We start from the raw sequence: 23,756 nt of genomic DNA, 5'->3' as shown, positions 1-23,756 counted from the left end.
CGAAGTCGCTTGGTTTTTATTCCGTCCAATTGCCGTGTGAACAGACCAGAAATACAAAAATAAACAGAACATAAAAAACACAGATGGAGCCCGACTACAGGCCAGGGGATGGACCCCTCCCAGCCAGCCAGCTCCCCCCTGCAGGGCCTGTGGGCCATGCCCCCCACCGTTTGCTGGGAGGGCCTCCTGATAGGACACAGGGGGGCTCCCACAGCATGGAGAGAAAGGAGGGATGAGCCCTCTCCCCTGCTCTCTAGCACCCTGTGCTTTTATCCAGAGTTTAGCAAAGGTCCTGCAGTTCCATGGGGGAGGAGGGTCAGGGAAGGTCCGGAAGTAGGGCTGGTTCGAGCCAATGGAGCAGCCACGTCACCCCTTCAGCCCATGCCCCTGGCAGAAGGGAATTGGGAGCACTGGGGAGAGAGGGTATGTCTAGGCCTCAACTCAGTGACCTGTGCAGTCAGGAAAGGGGCAGGGCTAAAGGGAAGGGTTGCTCTAATCCGAGCCAGATGCTGAGTCCTCCATGCTGGGGGGCGTGCTAGCGATTTCCTCCTCTTCTGAGTCCTGTGGGGGGAGGGGAAGTGTGTTAACAGGAGACCACATACAGCCACAGCTGCCAATTGGGGAGGAAGCCCCTCCTGCCCCACCCGCACCTACCTCCTTCTTGTTGTCACCAGAGCTCTCCTCACTGGAGACGAACTCCTTGCTCTTGAAGCTCTCACCCAGCTGCTTAGCGGGGGACTTGGCTGGGGCCTTGGATGGTGCTGCCTTCCTCTCTGCTTTCCCCTTCCCCTGCTGCTTCTTCTTCTTGGATTTCTCTCTGTGCAGGGTGGGAGACAGCGAGCAATCAGCAGTCACCCCGAGCCCCTACTGCACTGGTGGAGGTGCCACAGGACTGGGAGGAAATAGACAGTCCTCCACTCCTTGCGCTCCACATGGGCCACACCTTTCCCCGTCATCTCGCGCCTACCCTCCAGTGAGATGGGGCCAAGGCCCTTCGTCACCCACCGCAGTGTTTCCAGCAGCTCAGCCAACTCACTTTTTGGAGTTCTCAAATTTGCCCCCCTCGCTGTACTCCTTCATCGCCTTCTCATAGTCTCTTTTGGCATCTTCCGCCTTGCGATCCCACTCCTGCTACCAGAACACAGAGTTGGTAATGACCCTCCTTGCTCACCTGCCCACAGTTTAACTTCTGATCCCCATCAGATACAAAGCTACCCCAAGCCTGCTTTGCCAGCCCCCCAAAACCAGAAGCCCATCCCCATCCCCTCCCTAAACAAGACACAGCCTCTGCCCCATGTTGGGGTGGCCTCCAAGACCTCTTCCATTTGGTTCCCCAAGATTTCCCAAGCCAGAATACTACCCCTACCATCCCCAGACACAGCCCTGCCAGCCCACACCCACACAGCCCCCTTCCTCCTCCCCCAAACAACCACACCACCAAAAGAGAGTTAGAACATGCCCCTGACCCCCAACCAAGGCCACCTCTTTCTTCTCCTTGGACATGCCCTTCCAGAGCTCCCCAGCCTTCTTGGACAGGTCAGTGATGCTGATGCCAGGGTGGTCTGATTTGATCTTCTCACGGCTGGCATTCAGCCACAGCATGTAGGCAGACATGGGCCTCTTTGGGGCGTTGGGGTCTTTCCCTTTCTTACTCTGGCAAGAGGAGGTGGAGGTACAGAGATAGAACAAGAAAGGGATCCATCAAGAAGTGGCTCTAGAGTTCCTTGGACCAGAAGCTCTGGCCCCCATGGCAAAGGCCCCTTGTGCCTCCCATTAACACTGGGGCAGGGCATTTGACATCCCAGCCCTTCCCCCCAGCAGCCAGACACACTCATGGGGCCCAGGCAGCACAAGACTAAGACAAGGCAGCGAAGGCCAAGGAGCCTGACTGAGCCAGCGGGCCCAGCTGGGGCAGGCTGTCAGGTGAGGTTGGGGGAGCGGCACAGGGCTGAAGAGCTCCGTGGCATGGCGGGGACGGAGTCACTCACCCACAGCTGGAGGCTGTCCAATGTCCTAAGCTGGGGAGTAGCGGGACCTTCAGGACAGCTCCCCATCACAGAGGACACTCACTCATGGCCTCATCAGCCCCTAAGTAGTGCTCCCAAAGGCTCAATCTCCCCACAGGGTTGGCCTGTGCGCTGGAGGCAGAGGATCCCACCCCTCAGAGCCAGCGGTTGGGAACCACGCAGCCGCCTCTGCCAGGGCGGAGCTCTCACCTCCGATGACTTCTTGCGGGGCTTGCGCTCCTTCACAATCTTGGCTTTCTTGGCTGGCTTCCTCTTTTCCTCACGGTCACTGCCACCGTCACTACTGGCAGAGACTTCGCTGTCGAACCTGCAGGAGGGAATGGTAGCCTGGCGTCAGCCCCATCCCCAAACACCCCTGGTCCCAGGGCCGGCAGCCCCCAGCTCAGCGAGGTTAGTAGAGATCAGGCCTAGCATGGGCAGATTGCTCGAGGGGTGCTGACTGGAAGAGATAGGGCATCCCCAGTATGGCTTGGGCATGGCAACAGCTGCCTCACCTGTCCCTGGAAACAGGGTGGCAAGGGGCTCTGCCAAGCACTCTGGACAGGGTACAAGGGGCACAGACAGCTCTTCCCCACACCAACTGTTCCCATCCCTGGGTGTCACCCCAGACCTGCTGGCAGCAGAACCCGAGTGGCAATGCCAAGAACAGACATCCCCGCTGGAGAGACGTGGGCCCCTTTGAGCAGAGCATGGGGCTGCTCCCTCCAGGCCACTTCCCAGCCTTCCAGGCGACGGGTTCCCTGTTCCTGACACGGGACCTGACCTGGGACCGAGAGGGAATATTCTGTAACATTGTTATGAACCTCATTTCATGCCTCAGTTTCCCTCTATACTTTGCACGGCTATGCAGGGGTGCAAAAAGGTTGAATCTGCTCGAACAGTAAAAGCCACAAAGTGTGTGTCCCGTGGCTGGTTGGGGTGGTATGAAGGGTTGGTGAACACCAATCCACGTCAATGGAGAATCTATCAAGAGAGCAGGAACCCCAATGACCGGGCTGTTCACCCCTAGCAGCCACCAGCCAGGAGGAGGGAGATATTCTCCTGGCCCTCAGCTGGGAAGCAGTGCAAAGGCCCCAGTGGGAGAACAAAGGGGAATCATAGAATCATAGAATATCAGGGTTGGAAGGGACCCCAGAAGGTCATCTAGTCCAACCCCCTGCTCGAAGCAGGACCAATTCCCAGTTAAATCATCCCAGCCAGGGCTTTGTCAAGCCTGACCTTAAAAACCTCTAAGGAAGGAGATTCTACCACCTCCCTAGGTAACGCATTCCAGTGTTTCACCACCCTCTTAGTGAAAAAGTTTCTCCTAATATCCAATCTAAACCTCCCCCACTGCAACTTGAGACCATTACTCCTCGTTCTGTCATCTGCTACCATTGAGAACAGTCTAGAGCCATCCTCTTTGGAACCCCCTTTCAGGTAGTTGAAAGCAGCTATCAAATCCCCCCTCATTCTTCTCTTCTGCAGGCTAAACAATCCCAGCTCCCTCAGCCTCTCCTCATAACTCATGTGTTCCAGACCCCTAATCATTTTTGTTGCCCTTCGCTGGACTCTCTCCAATTTATCCACATCCTTCTTGAAGTGTGGGAAAGGAGGCTGGTGGCCAGGCCTCGGGGCTGACAAGGAGCCAGATGGAGATAGAGGCCATAACAGCTTGGCTGGCTAATTGCACCAGCGCTGGCCAGGCTGGACTATGGCTCAACCTTTGACTCTCTGTGCTAACCCAAGGCCTTTCTGATCCCATGGACCAGGCGGCTAATACGCTGTTCCCCCGTGCCTGGGAAGACTGCTGATGTTGTTGCAGATATCACTGACAGCACGGCGCCCCGAAGGGGGATGGTACAAACCTCCCGCAGGGGTCTGGCTTGGCTGGATTTGCTGCAGGGAGCCACGGAGAGAGGCAGGGATCGCTGGGGCCTCAAGGCCCAGTTTGGGAGTCCTGGAGGCCATGGGCCTGCCCCTGTGTGGGTCCTTGGGGCCTAGCACACTGAAGGGGTCACTCCCAAGGAACTGGTTATAGGCTGGGCATGGACTGGACACTGTATCTGTGACACCATCCCACAGCCCAGTGGATCTCGGTGGTGGGAAATCTTCGCCAGAGTTCTCCCTGTTGCCATTTGCTCCCATCATGCCCTGAGTAGCACCCCCAGATTCCTGGTCCTCCAAGGTCGAGGATTCACAGAGCTGTACAACGTCTACCCACAGTTATTGCTGTTCCATGCTACAGAGGCATCTTCCCCATTAGGCAGTCCCCTCAGCCCCGATCGTTTCTGTGACTGCCAGCAGTGTTCCCTCTGGCAGGCGTGCCAACTGCACTGCTCCAGCTCATTCCAGAGCACAGATCTCTGCAAGCAGCAGAGGCAAAAACCTAGTGCATATCCTCTGCTCTGAAACCACTCTGCCTCATTCAGGGAGCCTATTATTTGTATTGTGGTCGCACCAGTCAGAGATCAGGGCGCCACTGTGCAAGACGCTGTACAGGCACATAGCAAGAAAGACAGTCCCTGCCCCAGACAATCTAAGCAGCCCATTGATTTCAGACAGTTGTACAACCCAACACTGAGATGCAGCCACCTCAGAGGAGAAAGGCAGAAGCTGTTTAACAGCTCAGGACAGGAAGAGAAGAACCCCACGTTCAACTGGGGCTACAGGGCAATTTAGGCCAACAGAAGGGTTGATGGCTGGCCACTGAGCCTAATGGCCTTAACCCTGTGAAAAGGGCCAGGGAGAAAAAAACCTCAGACAGGACCACCAGGCCACCAAGCACACTGGAGCACTAGCAGAGGTGACAGTGCCTCCTGCTGAGCCATCTGCTCTGGAGACCCCACAAAGGCAGAGCACCCCGTACTGAGCCACTCGCTGTGCATGGCTCCCCATAGCACCAGAGGGAGGCCAGCACTGATGGCACTACATGTTCAATGTCCTGCCCCTGTGGCCCCTGTGCGGAGAGTTCCCATCTGAGAATGGGCCAATCAAAGGGCGAGGTCACAGCCCGAAAGCCCCATGCCAGGCAGCCCCTGTCCCCTACTCACTCTTCTGCTACATCCTCGTCCTCCTCCCCCGGGTTAAATGACTCATCTGGAAGGAAAAGGAATGCACTGGTCATTCTCCCCCTCTGGGTGGGGGGCGGGGCAGGAGAGGGGGATGGGGATGGTAACAGCCATGGGGAAAGGGCTGAGTAAAGAGCATGGGAATGTTTCTCGGACCCCAGCTGGGGGCAGATCTCTCAGCCATGGGGAGGAGCCCCAGTCGCTGGACAGCCTTGGGCAGATCTCACAGCCAGGGGGAGGAGCCCCAGGCACAGGAGCATGTCTCACCAGTCTCCTCCCCAGACTCATCACTGCTGTCATCAGCATTCTCCTCCCGGATCTTTCCCTCCTCCTTCATCCTCTCCAGGTAGGCATCATGCTGGTCCTCGTCAGAGTCAGCGTATTCATCATAGCTCTGTGGCATGGACTGCAGGGGGAGCAGGGGGAGGTCATGTGAGTGCCACTCTCCACCCCTCCCACCTCAGCAGAGGGGAAGGGCAGACGCCACTCCCCACCCCAAGTGTGCAGAAAAATGAGAACTACAACTCCCAACATGCTCCTGGGTGCACCCCCCACTCCAGGAAAGGATCCCCAGCACTTCCAGCACAGGCTGCATGCACGGACCAGAGGAGTGGTGTTAACCGGGTTAGGTGGGGCCCACATGGCTCCCCCCTTCCCTCCCATGGCTCATGCGGGGTTACTGTGATTAGTAGAGAGCACCACAGCCATGCAGAGGAGACCTGCACCAGGAGGAGGGGAAATCGCACGGACCTTTTTCTTCTACAAGGGCAAGGAGAGAAGAGAAAGTGAGGAGGCAGAATCTGCAGGGAAAGAGAGAGAGAAAGAACCCCTGCCCTCACCCAGCACCCCCCGGACGCTATGGGGCTCCTGGTTGGGATGGGACAGGGGACCCAGCAAGTGCCCCGCCCCACCCCACCCCACTGCAGGTACCTCCTTGTGGCCTCGGTTCTTGATGTTCAGCTTCTTGGCGTTGACAAAGTCAAACAGCTTCCCGTACTCCTCCCTGCAGGTGGGTAACAGTAGGGAGACGGGGTCACGGAGCGGCGAAGTCTAACGCTCCCCCAACCATGAGCAAGCGAGAGGGCAGTGCACAGTGATGGCATGGAGAATGGCACTCCCCTGCACTGCCAGGCTGTGGTATGAATGGCTTCCCAGGGCTGAGTGAGGAGCAGGATACCAGTGCAGGCCGTGAGAGGGTGGCGGCGGCCCAGGAGAACAGACGGGGCAATAGGCAGTACAGCCATGGGTACAGAGGGGAGAGAGCAGACAGCAGCTGCTTGGGCAGGGGTTCACCCTCACCTCTCTATACTGCTGAAGGTGTACTGTGTGCCCTGCTTGGTCTCGATCTCGAAGTCGAAGGAGCGGGTGGTGGTGGTGCCGCGGGCGAAGTTGACGAAGGAGATCTCATCAAAGCGAATGTGCACCGGGGGCTTGTGCACATAGATGAAGCCACGCTCCAGTGGGTAGAGCAGCCCCGAGCTGGCCTTGTAGGAGCAGGTGATGCATTGGGCTCCCGAGTGCCTTGGGGGAGGGGGAGAGGAGGGAGACAAAGTGGGGGTTACACCAGCAAGGCTTCCTTGCACAGATGCTCCCCCATGGGACAGCAGCCAATGGGGGGCAGAATAAAGGTATGAGAATCTGTCACACGCACCTCTGAGGCACAACTCTTCTCCCACCCACCACTGGGAACTCCCAGCCACAGGGTGGGGAAAAAGTCCACCAGAGCCAGGTGTGTAGGGACGGGACCTCAGATCAGAGTCATTTCTAAACATTTAATTAGCAACAGACTCTGTATCCCATTCCCTGCCACCCGAGCTAGCCAGACCAGAATCGCAGCTGGTGCCCCCTAGAGATGAAAGGGCCCATATTCGATTCCCCACCCCAAGACAATCTCCCGCCTGGGACCAGATTGGAGCCAGAGCCTGTTAGAAGGAAAAGGCCCCGTGTCCCATTCACCACCCCCTGAGTTAGACATTACCCATGCCCTGGGACAGGAGCCCCCTAGAGGGGAAGGCTCCATGTCCCACTCCCCTGCGCGCTGTGTGCTCACCCCTGGAAGTTGCCGGGCACAGTGATCTTGCGGTTCACCAGCGCTTTCATGACCCGACTGACCATCTCATAGAGTGAGCCGGACATGTTCTTGGTGAGTCGGCCCTCAAAGCGCTTCTCCACCTCATCCCTACAGCATGGGGAGAATGGCAGCATGAGGACAGAAGGCAGGAGAGAGCCCAACACCAGCAGGAACAACACGCAGGAGCTCCCATGCCAACTGAGAGACAGCATGCCCTCAGCACCCAGAAATGAAAGGGCCACCAAGGAGGACAATGCATAGTCCTCGGGCAACCTCTTCTCTTGGGAGTAGATGCTAACCCCCGTCCAAGGCTTGGAAGTGAGTCAGTCCGGACGGGGATGGCCAGACACTTATGCCAGACAATGGTTGGGAGTCCACATGAGATTGGAGGGATCCTGCCAGGAGCATGGCAAGGCTAGTAGAAGATGGGGGGTCTTGCCAGGGGGCAGAGCCAGGATGGCAGGAGTGGGCAGAAGAGAGGGGGTCAGGCCAGGGCACAGGGCAGGGCCAGGCTGGCAGGGGCAGAGGGATCCTGCGAGCGTACGGGGCTGGGGGCAGGGCCAGACTGGCGGAGGAGGGAAGAAAGGCCACTCACTCATTCATGTTAAGGGTCAGGGAGATGTCCTCGTCTTTGGAGAAGAGCAGGATCAGGAAGTGATAGCGTGTCTGGCCCTGCTTGATCGGAGGGTCTAGGCTGATCTGGAAAGGAAGCCAAGGATATGGACAGGTGAGGGATCCCAGAACCCCCAAGGGCTCTCCTCCATTCCAGCCTGCTCCCACCTTCATGCAACATCCCTCCCAAGTACTGCAGGGCACTCCCCGCCCCCCAGAGTTCTCAGCCCCCAACACAAGTAGCTGGTCTGGGCCTTCTGATCCGCTGGCTACCCCACCCCCCAGGCACACTGGAGTGGGATCTACCAGCCCCCCCATTCCCCTCAAATGCAGTGGGGGATCTGCCAGCTCCCTGCCCCCCTCCTCACCACAAAGAACATCTGGCGCTGGTCCTTATGGGGCAGCAAGAAGAGGCGCAGCACAGTGGTGTAGGGGATCTTGTAGTCAAAAGTCTTGCCGTGCAGGTGCAGGAAGGTGGGGTAGATGCGGATATCATAGCGGCCACGTGGTGTCAGGCACTGCAGCTCCCGGAAGATGCAGATGGCATCCCCAGTTGCCTGGATCACATCCGCCTTGGACAGCACATTCTGGGCAAAGGCCTAAGGGTGGGGGAGGATGGGGGGCTTTATTCCGGACAGCTGTATGCAGCCCCCCATAACCCCTCCAAGCACCTTCACACAGGCCACAACCCCATCCCACATGAACTCCCACCTCCACATGGGCCACGCCACCCCCACCCCGGCCCACACGCACTTCCACAGGATCCAAGCCATCCTCCTGAGTGGGCGGCACGTAGAAGCGGACCTCCATGAGTGACACCTCGGCGTCGTCATTCTGGTGGAACTCCAGCGTCACCTCATTCTTGCCCGTGGTGCACTGGGACACATTGCTGAGCGGGATCTCGAACACGGGCTGCTCCCCAATGTCAAATGACAGGAGCTGGCCTGTGGGGAGGGGGAACCCAGTGAGTCAGCAGGAGGCAATGGAGCACCTCCCACAGCCAGCTGCTCCTCCTGTCAGACAACCTCCGCAGTCAGCAGCCCAGATGGCAAGGACAGGGCTGAGCACCTTATAGCTGCTTATAGCTGGTACTGGGCAGACAGGAGCAACTCAGAGCTCCCCACAACACAGCGCCCCCTGCAGGAGAAGGTGGAGCTACAAACTACTTCCTCTCTGCAGCACACTGAGCCATCCACTCCCAACGCTAGCCCCCAAATCCAAGTCACTGCAGGAGCTGTGCTCCTCTCCCTGCTATACACCCCTCTTTTCCCAGAGCTGGTCTTCACCGGAGAGGCTTAACTCCAGCTCAGTCACAGGTTCTTCCCCAAAGTGCTCTGTGTTCACACAGCCACATGCCGCAGGCGGCTGTCAACGTGTACTGCTGCCCTGAGGTAGATGCAGTCAAGAAACAAAGCCATAGGCGCTCACACCCACTGAGACATGAGATCCTCCAATCCCTTCCCATCAGCCCCCTGACCGGAAATGGACTGTCTTCCTCTGCTCAGCTCTCCATTTGCAGCCTCTCCACTAGCCTCCATCTGGTAGAGGAGGAGGCGGGCTAACCTGCCCAGGGATGAGCATCCAGGGCAGGCAGACAAGTCGTCCCCAATGCCCCATGAATACGAGCAGAGTGACACAAGGAGTTGTGGTGCTATGAACCTGGAGCTAGCTCTATGGCTTGCAAGGACCAGATACAGTGCCAGCACAGGTATGGGGTGTGAACGCAGGGTAAATGCACTGTCATGGGTTAGGCTACCACAGGTAAATGTGTCCCAAGCTTCACAAGCAGCGAAGACATAGCCCCAGAGTCACCTCCAAACTTCACAGTCCCCCAGTTCCAGCCCTTCACACACAGATCCTTCTCCGCCAGCTCCAGATGATAATGGGACTTGAAGAATTCTGACAGCTTGTCAAACTCCTGAGTGGGAAGTAGAGAACAGCCATCAGAAGCCACCATAACCTAGCAGCCTGAGACGTGGTTCCTGGGCTCCTTCCCTCCCAGAGAGGTCCGGCCACTGCTACTACCCCACAGCTCCCCCTTGGTAACAAACAGCAGCAGCGGGGAGCTCCAGCGCTCTTCCATCTAGGATGGCTCGCTGCAACACACAGCATGTGCCAGGAAGCAAGTGAGCTGGGGAAAGAATCAGTCACTAGGAGAACTACGACCACAGAGCTAAGGGAGAGCAAACAGGAGTTACCAGCCCTGCATCTTTGCTGGATGCTCATGTGGAGCTGAAACCTCTCGGAGGGATACACCCACTACATGACTGGCACCTGCAGAGGAGTCAGCCAGAGTCCCCAGCTGATTGGAGCAGCTGCAGCCAAAGCAGGGACACTTACATGTTCAAAGAACTCCCTGCAGTTTGACTGGACTTTTTCTACCTGGTGCTGATGGGCTGTTTGTTCCAGCCCTCCCACTCGCCTAAGTTCCCTTTAAGCTGTGTAGCAGCCTATTAAGCACTGCGCAGGCACTCAGGGCTGTGGTGGGGAGAGATTCCTCTCCCACAGCCCCGGACGCAACCCAGCCCGGCTACAGACCTGCCACGGTCAGGGAAGAAGTGCCCCTCCCCTGGCCCAAATCCAGTCCCGGCCTGGACCTGCCACAGCCATGAGAGGCACCCCACCCCCCCAGCCCAGGTGCTGCTGCGGGGAGAGAGAGCTGGGGGGAGTCCTTTCTCTCCGCCATAACCCCAGGGCAGCCTGCACCCCAAGCCCCTCATCCCCAGCCTCACCCCAGAGCCATCCCTTTAGTATGGTGAACCAGGACAACTGCTCCAGGCCCCACACTTCAGTGTGTGTGGGTCGTGCGGGGGGTGATAGGCTGGCCCAGGAGGGGTGGGGTTAGGGGGCCCAGGCCAGCCCAGGAGGTTAGCAGGGGGGCCTGGCGCCGGCAGCAGGGGTCGGGCCCGCACTAGCCGGCAGGAAGCGCGCGTTGTATTTCTTTTTCTTGCTCGCCTGCTGCCACCATCCTAGTGCTGCCGGAACAAGCCAGGGCCAGGCTGACCCTATCCATTGCCCTTCCACCCTGGACTCCTCCCTTTTGCAGGATCCCCCAGCACAGGGGGCCCACTGGCCCCTAGCACAGGTGCCACCCTGTGACTCTGCATTATCCCTCGCCCCGCAGCACTGGTGTCCCCTCCCCACACCAGATTTCACCTTATAAAAAATGTTAAGGGGGGGGCCATACAGGCTGATTTGTCCCAGGCCCCACACCCCACTAGGGATGGCCCTGTCAGAGACCACACCCACAGCTGGAACCCTCACCTCCCCCCACAACCCTTTGCCCCAGCCCTGAGCCCCCTCCCATACTCCAAACTCCTTGGCCCCACACCCACCACATGAATTTTGTTACATTCACCAGTATGAAGATGATGTGTCACATATCACCTCCATATTGGTGCACATAACAAAATTCATTCCACACATAGGTGGGAAAAATTAGAGGGAATACTGCCCCTCGCTCACAGTCTCTTCACCTAAATTTCCCTCGATACCTGTTCCATTCTCTCCCCCCATTCCCTTTGGCTGATCCCCTCCTAACTACACCCACCAGGAAAGAACACCAGGGCACTAACAAGACACTTGCTGCCATCACACAGTTCACTGGGCTTGTGCTTTCCACTCCCACCCCAGTGTCTGTCTGGTCTATTTAGACTAAATTCTTCAGGGCAGGGACTATCTACTACTCTGTACAGAGCCTAGGGCAATGGGACCCATTCTCAGCTGACCCTTAGGCATTACCATAATAAACACAATTAATTGAAAAAGACTCCTAGGAGAGAGCGTGGAAGCTTAAACTCATGGCAAACGGTTTGGGCCAAGAACAGGATCCTTACGGCAGGGCGAGAGAGGTGTTTACACAGAGCCACATGGGATCCAGGGCTCGTGAGCATGTGGGCTGCACTGAGGCACTAATGCCATGGGCAAATCCGGGAGGTTGCCAAGCAATTGTCACCTTGTAGCTGGTTGGGGATGCCCACCCACATAAATTCCCCCTGGGAGTCCTGACACACGGGGGGGTGGGAGCTTCTAGGAGGGGGAGCTGGCCAGGCCAAAGGTCTCACCGATTCCCTGAAGCCGTCATACTTGTAGACGTGTCCATTCTTGGTGAGCAGCTTGAGGCCGTGGCCTAGTGCCACACGGCGCCAGATGCCCTCTGCTAGCTCTGAGGCCTGGATGTTGTCCACCTTGCCTGTCTTGCTGTTCTTGAAGATGACACCCTGGCGGCTCAGCCGCAGCCGCCCATCATTCTGACAGAGAGAGATGGGTTGGTAGGGGGCACAGGGACAACACGCTAGTGAGAACAACAGTGGTGACACTCTGGAATGGTGTCAAAGAATACACCCGGAACCCCACATCAGCCAGTCACACCCTTCTTCTTCCAGGGAAAAGGCTACTTAACACCCACCCCCATGCATTTAAAACAGAAACCCCACCATCTCTCCTCTCCCACACGGGGTGCACTCACCCCATATCCAACTAACACCACCCCAAACACACTCCCTCACCCACATGCAAGCTTCACTCCAAGATTCCCCCCTCCTCCCCCTCCAACTACCCCCACATGCATCACAGGGCCATAGCACCAGCTCTGCAGTTTAAGTCAGCCAGAGCGGCACCATAAAGCCTGTAATTCGCTTTAGCTTGAGGACTGACTGGCCACTTAGGAACAATAGCCCAATCAAGGGCATTTCTCAGATGTAGGGACAACATTCCCCAGTGTAACCCTCACTACTAACAGCCAAAGATTTGGATTTCTTGGCATGGAAACCGACTCATTTATGAAGCTCAGGCCACCATGCACCTTCGCTGTAAATTGGCAATGATTAGGGGTTTGAAACGGGTCCCATATGAGGGGAGATTAAAGAGGCTAGGACTTTTCAGCTTGAAAAAGAGGAGACTAAGGGGGGATATGATAGAGCTATATAAAATCATGAGTGGTGTGGAAAAAGTGAATAAGGAAAAATTATTTACTTGTTCCCATAATATAAGAACTAGGGGCCACCAAATGAAATTAATGGGTAGCAGGTTTAAAACAAATAAAAGGAAGTTCTTCACACAGTGCACAGCCAACCTGTGGAACTCCTTGCCTGAGGAGGTTGTGAAGGCTAGGAATATAACAGGGTTTAAAAGAGAACTGGATAAATTCACGGAGGTTAGGTCCATTAATGGCTATTAGCCAGGATGGGTAAGGAATGGTGTCCCTAGCCTCTGTTTGTTAGAGGGTGGAGATGGATGGCAGGAGAGAGATCACTTAAACACTCATGTCTGGGAATAAACAGGATCGTGCATTGCATTTTCTGAAAGACTCCCAAGTTTCAGCCATTCAGGCTAGGCCAAACGTCAGTTCCCACAGCACTTGGTGACATCATGCAAGAGTTTAGAATGAAATGCAAGGAGTCTGCTCCCTGAAGTCCAACGGGCTGTGAACTTCGGTCAGCTGAGTGTTACCTACCAGAGCGGGAATGCAGCCAGGAACTGGCGCTAACTCCCCAACACCCAGGAAAGTGTCACTGGATCTTTAATACTTACAGGGGTCTGGCCATGTTTTGTCTCATCCCAGGTCCCCTAGCATGCTGCTTGATCTGTGGGCTCAGTAATGACTCAGGGGAAAAGCACACACCCCTCCCCCAAGTCACTTACAGCTTCTAGGTTTTACTTTGGGGTGGCACTCCAGCTGTGACCCCACTTAGCTTGAGAGCTGTAATGAAATCGGAACCATGGTTCAGCACCTTCTCTCAGCCCTAGACACACCACTCAACCAGCCACAATAACGACACCTTCCCAGACTCTGGGCTTCCCACCCCCAGGAAGGCATGGCTTTCCAGGCTTCCTGTGTCTCTCACCATGGACCCCTTCACCTCCTGGTATATTTCGTTGAACTCCAGCGTGTCCGCCATGATGGCCCCTCCCCACCTCGCCCACTCTGGTGGGGTCTGTCTCCCAGCAACCGGTTTGGGAGAGCTTTGGAGACTAGGTTCAGTCAGGGAGCTCTCCAGAGATGATGAAATTCTTCAGTCCCCTCCCAAGTCCCACATACCCAGAGTAGCACAGAGGGGAGGAAGCCGCGAAGCACCTGGGGAGAAAGGAGAGAGATGACTCCACCAGCAGATGAGGCCCAGCAGGGACCCAGCTCAGGAACCCCCAGAGACTGAACCCATGGGGTAGCCACAGAGTAGATACAGGGGCTGGCTCCCATCCAACCAGCGAGCCTCACCCAGCCAGGCCTGGGCAGCTGGAGAGCATTACAGAGCTCTCCAGGGGCTGGAGGCTGAGCACCAGCAGAAGGATCACACAGAACCCTCCCCATCCCTGGCTTCACCCTGCCACCAGACCCTCCTAGAGACCAATCCCCTCCCTGCCCCCCCCAACCCGAACACACACCCCACCCTGCGCCAACCCCACCCCCAGACACCGACCCTCCCCACATTCCCTCCCTGCCCCAGAACCCCCTGCCTCCCCCCTGACCCCAACACCACACCCCACCCTGCGCCAACCCCATCCCCAGACACCGACCCCCCCCCCCACTTCCCCTCCCTGCCCCAGAACCCCAACACACACCCCACCCTGCGCCAACCCCATCCCCAGACATGGACCCTCCCCACTTCCCCTCCGTGCCCCGGAACCCCCTGCCCCGGGCACTGACCCACCTCTGCCCCAGGTACACACACACACCCCCACCCCTTGGGGCGATTTCCCGCCTGCGCAGCACGAACCTCATGCGGAGCCTCCCTCCCCACCGGAAACCTCCCTCCATCCACCTTCCGCCCCGCGCTACCATAGAGACGCCGGCCATGAAGGGCGCCTCGCGCGTGCGCACTGCTCCTACCATAGAGTCCGAGCGCGGCTTCGGTCGATGGGGCCCTCTGGGGCGGTTCCAGGTCCGTCCTCGAGCTGTCCTGCGTTAGCTTGTCTGGTAGCGCCGGGATGGGAGGCGGAGCTGGGGCCGCGAGCACACCGAGCCTCCCCCCAGCCCCCTCCCTTCGCCAGCCTCCTAGACACCGCCCGCAACCCCCCCTCCCCGGCCTGTATCGCCAGACCACACCCCTAGGCCCCTCTCCCATCTCCACCTTGACCCTCCGGACTCTCAGCCGCCCCTTCGCCCGGCTTTGACCTCGCTGGATGGTCCCGCACAGCCGGCGTGACCCTCAACCGCGAACCGCTCCACTGGGACGCTGTAATGGAGGCTGCGATCCCTGTGCTAGTGTGACCGAGGAGGCCGCCGTGACTAACAAACTGGGGGCCTCGCAAGCTGCTACAGCTTGACTGAAAGAACCACGGGGCTGCTCCCCCTCTGCGTAGGCCTGGCTCGCTCTGCTGCCGTGCTCTTTCCAAGGGAAACTGTCTGGCAAGGGGAGATTACACCAGACATCTGCCCCCATTGCAGTATACTTGTGCAGCCTAGCCATCGCTTACATTGCAGTTACTGCTCACACAGCACCCTGTGCCTTGGAGGAGCAAACCTTACTGGATAGTCCATGGGAGGCTTGCGAGCTGCTGCTCGGAGGGGGCCTGGTGGGATTTGCATGTCTCCGCAACACCCTTCCCCAGCTGACCTGGAAAATCCACCCCTAGGGCTGTGGGAAACGACCAGGGGTCATTTCTTTTCTCTAGCAGAATGGGGGTGTCAAACACTGCAGAAGCCACCAGTCCCACTGGCGCGAGTTACTCAGGTGACTCCCTTCTTGGCAGCCTAAGCAGAGGGGTCAGGGCCATGGATAGCCTGGGCCCTGGGGGATGGGGATCTGTCTCACAGGGGAAGCCAAGCAAGAGCCCTGCATCAGCCCATACTGTGCATGCTCTGAGGATAATTACAGAACCTCAGGCTCAGGGACTGCCACTGCCCAGCATATTCCATCAGCTGCTAATTTGTCTCCAGAGAAAAATCAGTGTGGTATTTGTTTAGCTGGCTCTCCTTTCTGGCTATTCTTCCACAGCTGCCTGTGTGTTGGGCCAGGGATGGGATAGCCAGGGGCTGCAGGTTGAGATTGAGGGACACCAGCAGAGCTGGGGTGCGGTGGGGTGGGGGGAGCCCATGGCTGGAACAGGGGTTCGGGTTGGAAGTGAGGGGCACCAGCAGAGCTGTTGCAGGAAGGATGAGAGCTGAGATGAAATGTGCAGAGAGCAGATTCCTTTCTGGACTCATGGAATGCATTAAAGACCTCCCCCCCCCCCCCCCCCCCCACACACACACACACACACACACACCCCAGAGACTCCAACTGGTAATGGATGGGCTAGGAAGCCCCACCTTTCCCTGATGGCATCACCACAGGGGTGGGGGGGGAGGTATATTAAAGGGGTCCCTTGGCTCCAGGCAGCCCAGAGTAGCCGCAGAGCACAGGAAGACTCCACTTCTGTTCCCTATCTTAAAGGGATAGCCCTCCCAATTAGCCCTGGGCATCCATCACCCCCTGGGGTACCCCTTGCCTCCTTGTCTCTAGTCCAGGCATCCCGTCTGCCCTGGGCTGGTGGGCCACGCCCTGTTCCTGATGCCCATGCTCTCCTCCAGCATGAACTGCGTAGCTGAGTTCTTCACCTATGAGACCACCAAGTCGGTGGTGGTGAAGAGCTGGACCGTTGGCGTGATCAACCGGGTTGTGCAGCTGCTCGTCATCTCATACTTCATCGGGTGAGTGCCCCCCAGGCCAGGGGAGTCTCCCTGGCACTCGGGCTTTATGGCCAAACCCCTTTCCCCTTGGGCCTCGTCCCAGAGGACCAGGAGAATTATTCTTCAGGGTGGGTACAATCATACACTGATCTCCAAAGAGCCCCACTCCCGGAGGAAGGAGGCTGGGGGATGAGTCAACCTCAGCTTGGCACAGAATCACTCCCCAGGCTAAAGAGTCCCGCCTGCCCACCGACCCGGCCCTGCATGTGGGTTGCACAGGGGTCGGGGTGGGGAGGAGATGCTCTCTGGGAGGAATGTAATCAACTCGTCCAACAGCAAGGGTCTCTCTCCTCCCCGCTCCTTGCTGCTGATGGGCGTTGCCAGGTGGGGCTGTGCTGGGGGACACAAGAGGTCTGAGCCCTGCTGGCCCTAACCACTGGGGCCAGACAGCATCACCTAGAGAGGCAGCTATCCCCTTTTTGCCACCAATGTGCTGAATCGAAGGGTGGGAGGCTGGTTTTGGAGAAGCCCTTGGTGCATGGTTGTACACACTGTCCCACCTGACAGTGCCCATCCCCGCCCATCAGCTTCCCCGCAGGAGAGTGTAAAGATAGTCTTTGGGTTGGGTGTCCGAGCAGGGCTGGTGTGTATGTGTGACTCTGTGTGAACAGGAGAGGTAGGGCTCTGTGTGGATCTGAGAAGTGAGGGTGGGGAAGGTTGTGCAAGCTGAGGGTGAGCTGGGGGGCTGTGTGAGCTGGGGGTGGGGCTGGGAGGAAGGGGTGCAGCAGAGGTTGTGTGAGTGGGGAGGAGGGGCTGGGAGGACAGAGCAGAGGGTTGATGGGCGGGATGCATCGGGGGGGGGGGTTTCAAAAACCTTTCACTCCCTTTCATGCCCCAAAACAAAAGCCCAGATTTCCAAAATATCTTAGCGATTGGCCCTGAGTTCTTGTAAACAATTAGGCTGCACCAGAAGCCATCATGTGCTTGGCGAATTTGGCCCCCATCGTGTGCCAGGTGTCTGCAAAAAAAAAAATCTGACTTTGTGCTCTTTTGAAAATCTCTTTTTCGAGCTCCTAAGTCCTGGGACGTTAGATCCTCCATTACCTGGGCACTTTTGGAAAATCTACCACGGAGCTATAAGAAAAAGCAGTGAAGGTGGTGGGGATACAACTGCAGAGAAGAATCTGCAGGGGGCCACTAGGTGGCACGAGATGTGTAGGAAGAAGAGCTCTGTGTGTCTTTTACAGCCAGGCTGGCTCTGAGCCTGTTCCTCTCACTTGTTATTTTAAAGGGACATTTTAACATTGGCTGCCGCTTTTTAGAAGGAAGTGTCATTTCAGTAACTGGGGTTACTGAATCAACCCGCCCCCAAAATCAGGCAACAATCTTATAAAATTCCTTTGCCTTCTGGTTCCTGAGCTGGTAGGCGACATGGGGGTCCTGTTATCATGTTCTTCTTGGTAATCAGCAGGGCTAGACACTTGCATTTGGTTTCTGTTGATGAAAGCAAAGTGTGTGACCTCAGCTCGCCAAGGGGCACTGCTGGCTGTGTGACAGCGTTTAAACAGGGAGGTGATCCCACAGCAAGGAACGCAGGTAAACAGATGAGCTGCTCCAGGTGGGCAGCAGTATAGTGTGCGAGGGCAGCAGGAGGGAGGTCAGGAGCAAAATGATCGTTTTGAAAGGGGAATTCCAGGAACTCAGTCTGAAAGAGCTCACCCGCTTCCAAAACGGATTGATGAATGCGGCACAAGACGCTGGATCGTTTGAAAACAGGACATGTGTGTGGACCCAATGCAGTTTAGGCTGAAGAAAACTAAAGTTAACCCGAAAACAAAACCATTTGCATTTAGACAAGACCTAAGGTTGTCACTAAATCCCATGACTCCAGGAGGTGGGGCTTTAGCAAGGCCAGCAAAGACTCCCAATAAAATCCCAAGAGTTGGGGACAATGCAAAGGGATCTTCACAGCTCTCTACCGAGCCTGTCCCAGGTTGGCGAATTGTGGGGGAGTTTCCCCAGCCTGCCCCTCCGGTGAGAGGCTAATGTGGGTCTCTGTCCCTCTCCCCCCCCTCCGCAGCTGGGTGTTTCTCCATGAGAAGGCGTACCAGGTGCGGGACACCTCCATTGAGTCCTCTGTGGTGACTAAGGTCAAGGGCTTCGGCAAATACACCAACAGGGTCATGGATACGGCAGACTACGTTACACCCCCACAGGTAATCCTCATGCTGGAGGGCCAGTACCAGAGGAGTGGTTAAAAATAGTCAGGACTGGGGTATTGTGCGATGGGAGCTAAGGATGCCCAAAAGGTCTGGAGGGACTTGATTATTATTGCTATTATTCATGTTATGGTAGTGTCTAGAGGCTCCAGCTGAGATCAGGGTCTGGTCATGCTGGGCTCTGCTCAGCCCGGACACACACCCAGAAACAGGCCCTGCCCCAGCTGAGACCCAGGCCCTGTGGGGCCAGGCGCTACACAGACACACGGCGAGAGACAGGTCCTGCCCTGACTGAGAAAATGAGGAGGTTAATAATACTTTGTCTAATCTTATCTAGCTAACTCTTTGGGGCAGGGACTCTCTCTTACTAATGTGTGCAGCACCTGGCACAGTGGGGACCCTGATCTTGGCTGATACTACATTGATACAATGAATACTGGTCCTTACTGTCTGCTGCTTCAGTCTCTAAGCTTGAATTCAAAGAACTATATCCCTGATATGTGCCTTATTCAATTAAACAACCAGCTGTCGGCCTGTGTACTCCTGAGTTCAGGAAATGCCCCCTGCGTGCCCCCTCACAGAACCGTGGCACCCCAGCAATCCCTTCTCTGAGAGGATGAGGACCCTAGATCAGAACAGGGAGAGATCTGTGGGCGTCATGGCAGAGGAGGGGGTTGAAAGAGGAGAAGGCAGCAGCTTTATGAAGATGGAGGGCGAGACACCCATACACACACGCGTGGGGGATCTGTGAAGGGACCCATGAGCTAGGGGAATTCTGTTCCTTTACTTTGGCCTCATCAGAATCATAAAGCAAAATATCTGATCCCTCCTAAGAACAGCTTAGGACATAGGAGGTTAAATATAGCATTTTTCTGAGCCATCAGCAGCTTTCCTGTGTCCCCTTTACAAGCTGTGTGCACAAGCACACAGTGTTCAGGATAAACAGACGGGCCTTGACATTGAATTGTAGCTGCTGCTCCTTCCCCTAGCTCAAACAGGGACTACAAACACAGTGCTCTCCTGCTTGGAAATTCCCAGAGCAGGTGCAGAGTAAATTAGGAAGATGGAGGATACAGAACTAGAACTGAGCAAAAATTGTAGTTGAACTGGAAGGGAGAGGGGAGCAAAAATTGGTCTAACCCCTAGGTCATGCTCTTCCTGGAGAAACCACAAGAACTCAGTATGGGGCGCTTTCTCCCTCTAGTGGCTGCATCATTTAAAGCCTGCTGCTGGCTGTGAGCTGACAGCTGAATGAGATAATATCTTTTAATGGACCAGCTTCTGCTGGTGAAGAGCCAAGCTTTCAAGCCGCACAGAGCTTCTGTTCAGGTCTGTGAGCTGAGATAGGAGGGGCTCATGCTTTTTAGTCTACAGATCCTGGGTGAGTCAAATGAAATTCTGTTTACGTTGTTCATTTCTAATCACCTGTTTTTTGGGTGGATTTTTTCCTTTTTTGCATGTTTTGAAAAAAATGGGGCAAATTTGAATTCAAAAAAGCAAAGTGAAAAATGACACAAACATCTTGAAATGAAATGTTTTGATTTTTCGGGGGGGAATGCTGAAAAATGCATTTTTCAATGAAGGATCTGTTTGTCAATACAAATAAATAATTCTCCCAGCTCTGTGCACAGGGATCAAATCAAGGTGCTTTGATCTAAGAGACTTGCTGGTTGAAAAATTTCCATTAAAACTGTTTTTTAGTGGAAATGGGGTTTTCAGCTAAACACATTTTTTGAGCGAGGTGCCCTCTTTCCTCAGAAAATTTGGATTTTTTTCATTAAAAAGACCAAACACCCCAAACTCAAAAAAATATTTCAGTCAGGAATTACTGCGTTCATTCCTCATGGGAGTTGTAGTTCATTTGCCCCTTGTTCCTGTTCTGTGTAGGTTGGGCTCCTGGGCCAGACTACATTTCCCATGAATGGTCAGGGGCTTTCATGACACACCCACTTCCCTTCACCATGAGGGGAGACTGCAGTGCATCATGGGAGGTGTAGTCTGGCCAAGAAACCGGGCCTAGAGAGGAGAACCAGGGGATGAATGAGGCACCAGAACTACAGCTCCCATAAGGCACCACAGTGATGTTTCCAAATGGAAATATTTTGATTTCTGGTTGTTTTTGCCAACAATTCAAAATTTCCTGTGGAAATAAAAGGCATTTTCAGACCCACTGTTTCTGGGAGAAGGAGCCACTAGTGCTGGGGCTGCAGATCTGGCCCATTTACTTCAATGGAGCCATGGCCCATTGACATGAGCTGGGGATCTGGCCCAGTGTCCAATACACACGCACACTGAAAAGCTGTAGCTGCAGCTATGCTGAGGCTGACCTTATCCTGAGGCTTGGCTGCTCAGCTGCAATAAGCAATTTGCTCATTTCCCACCAGCCCCGTGATCTGCTCTGGTCATTAAAGGGACCAGGATCATTAACCCTTCCCAAAAGGACTTGGGGGTGTGTCCTGACAGGCTGGTGAGGCTGCCTGTCACAGAGGAGGTCAGTGCCATTCAGTCATCTTCACTCATGCGAGCCCCAGGGAGTGCTAGTCATGGGGCTGCTTGCCTCATGCTGAGAGGCAGGGGGCAGAGTGGGCTGGCCAAGCCCTCCTCAATGGCCCCTGTGTCTCAGCCTCGCCTACTGTCCTGCTGCAGCTCCCTATGGAGGGCAGGCCAAGGGAGTGCTCAGTGGGCACGTGAGACATGCTTGGTTTTCTGGACTTCACATCTGAACGTGATGGGTGACCGCTGCTCAATGCATAGTGAGACAGGCTTGGGATGGCTGGCTGCTGGGCTTATTCTGAAGGCTAACTGTCCTCCGCATGTCACTGCCCCACTCTGTGCCTCAGTTTCCCCTCCCACCCTTTGTCTTTCAGATTGTAGCACTTTAAGGCAGGGACACAACAGGGCTCCGATCTGAGCTGGGACAGGGCCCGTCTCTCACTGTGTGTCTGTGCAGCGCCCCGCCCCATGGGGCCCTGATCTCAGCTGGGGCAGGGCCTGTCTCTCACTGTGTGTCTGTGCAGCACCTGGCACAACAGGGCCCCGGTCTCAGTTACTAATCTCATACTGCTACTAAAAATTTCACATTCTGGCTTGTACATCAGAGGGAAGTTCTCACACACACACTCTCTGGTACAACCACTGACACAGTTGTCACTCACGTTGTCTGGGATCGCTTTGCTTCTCTGATATCACAGGATGGATGAGCCCTAGCTTCAATCTGGCGAAGACTAAACCCTTGGGTTTGCGAAAGCTGTCTGCATCTAGCCTCAATTTCCAGCGTGCTGAGAGTAATCCTTGTGCTATTGACCCAGCAGTCTGGGGAACAAATTGGGGTTCCCTTTTGGATCATCTTTGCACAATCAAAACATATGAGGGCTTACAGCTCCCCTGGCAGGGACTCCCTTGTAATGTGCGCTGGGCTCTGTGGTTGAGAATGCTGTAGAACAGCAGTTGTTATTGCTTATGTGCCCTCTGGCTCGGACTGGATCCCTGTCCACAGGTTGTGCTATAGAGACCACAGTGAACGTTTAGCCAGCTGGGGTTGGTAGGAAAACCTACATGGAAACTCCAGCTCATACAGCACCCAGCTGCCCACTGGCCTGGTAAGTAGAGACCGCAACAAACCCAGGGCGTGCGCTCCACCAGCTTGCTGGATCGAATGCAAAGCCCTGCTCAGAATCTACAAGGTTTAGGATTTGAGCCCACCACCCACACACGGTGCCTCATACAGATCCCAGAGTTCCTGGGGTGGGGGGGTGAGGCTTTAGGTAGGGGGTTGCCAGCTATGCAAGACATGATCAGGGCTGATCAGATGCAACACGTGCATGGTCAGGAGCAAGCTGTGAGGCCTGTCTCCAGGGAGGAACACACCCTCCCATGCAAGTTACCTTCAGGAACCAACAACATTTTGGGTTCATTGGCAAATAGGAAAAGTAGGGGCTGGGGGAGAAAATGTTTCAGGTCCACCCAAAAATGAAGTGTTTTGAAATTTTCAGTGAACTGGGGGAAAAAATCATTTTGGATAGAATAAAACAGTTTGTTTTGATTGCAAGTGGATTTTAAATAATTTTTAGAAAAAAAAATTGATGGAAGTTTTGAAAGGAAAATCTGCTCTGCACTAAAAAGGTGGAAAGGTTTCACTGAGCAAATGTCTAAACAAAATGTTCTGACTTTGTAAAAATACACCCACTGATATGAACAACTCGGCAAAACCACCCTGAATTTACAAAACGTTTTGGAGGCACGGCATCTGCATTTTTCACCCAAAAAAAGTTTTGGGTGATTTTTCCCCCAGTGCTGATCTTCAGTGCAGAGTTAGCTCCAATGTTGCCTCAACTGGAGCCCTGTCCACGCACACATAGAATCATAGAATATCAGGGTTGGAAGGGACCTCAGGAGGTCATCTAGTCCAACCCCCTGCTCAAAGCAGGACCAATCCCCAACTAAATCATCCCAGCCAGGGCTTTGTCAAGCCTGATCTTAAAAACCTCAAAGGAAGGAGATTCCACCACCTCCCTAGGTAATGCATTCCAGTGCTTCACCACCCTCCTGGTGAAAAAGTTTTTCCTAATATCCAACCTAAACCTCCCCCACTGCAACTTGAGACCACTACTCCTTGTTCTGTCATCTGATACCACTGAGAACAGTCTAGATCCATCCTCTTTGGAACCCCCTTTCAGGTAGTTGAAAGCAGCTTTCAAATGCCCCCTCATTCTTCTCTTCTGCAGACTAAACAATCCCAGTTCCCTCAGCATCTCCTTATAAGTCATGTGTTCCAGTCCCCTAATCATTTTTGTTACCCTCTACTGGACTCTTCCCAATTTTTCCACATTCTCCTTGTAGTGTGGGGCCCAAAACTGGACACAGTACTCCAGATGAGGCCTCACCAATGTTGAATAGAGGGGAAAAATCACATCCATCGATCTGCTGGCAATGCCCCTACATATACATCCCAAAATGCCATTGGCCTTCTTGGCAACAAGGGCACACTGTTGACTCATATTCAGCTTCTCGTCCACTGTAACCCCTAGGTCCTTTTCTGCAGTACTGCTGCCGAGCCATTCAGTCCCTAGTCTGTAGCGGTGCATGGGATTCTTCTGTCCTAAGTGCAGGACTCTGCTCTTGTCCTTGTTGAACCTCATCAGATTTCTTTTGGCCCAATCCTCTAAT

The 23,756-nt window shown here is 55.2% G+C and overlaps 2 protein-coding genes across 10 annotated transcripts in view; one reads left to right on the top strand and one right to left on the bottom strand.

Moving 5' to 3' along the window:
- On the bottom strand, window positions 1-14,560 carry SSRP1 (structure specific recognition protein 1). Of its 2 annotated transcripts, none has more exons than XM_048852137.2 (17): window positions 14,477-14,560; window positions 13,607-13,836; window positions 11,825-12,010; window positions 9,573-9,678; window positions 8,514-8,704; window positions 8,129-8,359; window positions 7,744-7,847; window positions 7,128-7,256; window positions 6,377-6,598; window positions 6,008-6,080; window positions 5,345-5,483; window positions 5,060-5,105; window positions 2,217-2,334; window positions 1,483-1,653; window positions 1,037-1,128; window positions 655-817; window positions 1-561 (listed from the first exon to the last, which is right to left on the bottom strand). In XM_048852137.2, exons 2-17 carry the CDS (start codon window positions 13,658-13,660, stop codon window positions 493-495), a joined length of 2,094 nt encoding a protein of 697 aa, XP_048708094.1. In that variant the 5' UTR covers window positions 13,661-13,836; window positions 14,477-14,560; the 3' UTR covers window positions 1-492. The 2 variants fall into 2 exon arrangements, with proteins under 2 accessions (XP_048708094.1, XP_048708092.1); XM_048852135.2 differs by having other exon boundaries at window positions 14,411-14,493.
- The window catches only part of P2RX3 (purinergic receptor P2X 3), a 24,579-nt gene continuing 15,354 nt past the window's right edge, over window positions 14,532-23,756 (top strand). For 5 of the 8 annotated variants that reach the window (XM_048852145.2, XM_048852142.2, XM_048852139.2 and 2 more), the window contains exons 1-3: window positions 14,594-15,433; window positions 16,205-16,392; window positions 18,452-18,587. In XM_048852145.2, coding sequence (XP_048708102.1) covers window positions 15,239-15,433; window positions 16,205-16,392; window positions 18,452-18,587 — 519 coding nt within the window. In that variant the 5' untranslated portion in view covers window positions 14,594-15,238. Of the gene's footprint in view, window positions 15,434-16,204; window positions 16,393-18,451; window positions 18,588-23,756 lie in introns of all 8 variants that reach the window. The other 3 variants (XM_048852143.2, XM_048852141.2, XM_048852144.2) reach the window with 3 other exon arrangements.

The sequence above is a fragment of the Caretta caretta genome, chromosome 6 (genome assembly GCF_965140235.1).
Source record: "Caretta caretta isolate rCarCar2 chromosome 6, rCarCar1.hap1, whole genome shotgun sequence".
Lineage (NCBI taxonomy): Eukaryota > Metazoa > Chordata > Testudines > Cheloniidae > Caretta > Caretta caretta.
The sequence above is the reverse complement of the archived record's forward strand: the minus strand, read 5'-3'. Positions and strand labels throughout refer to the sequence as shown.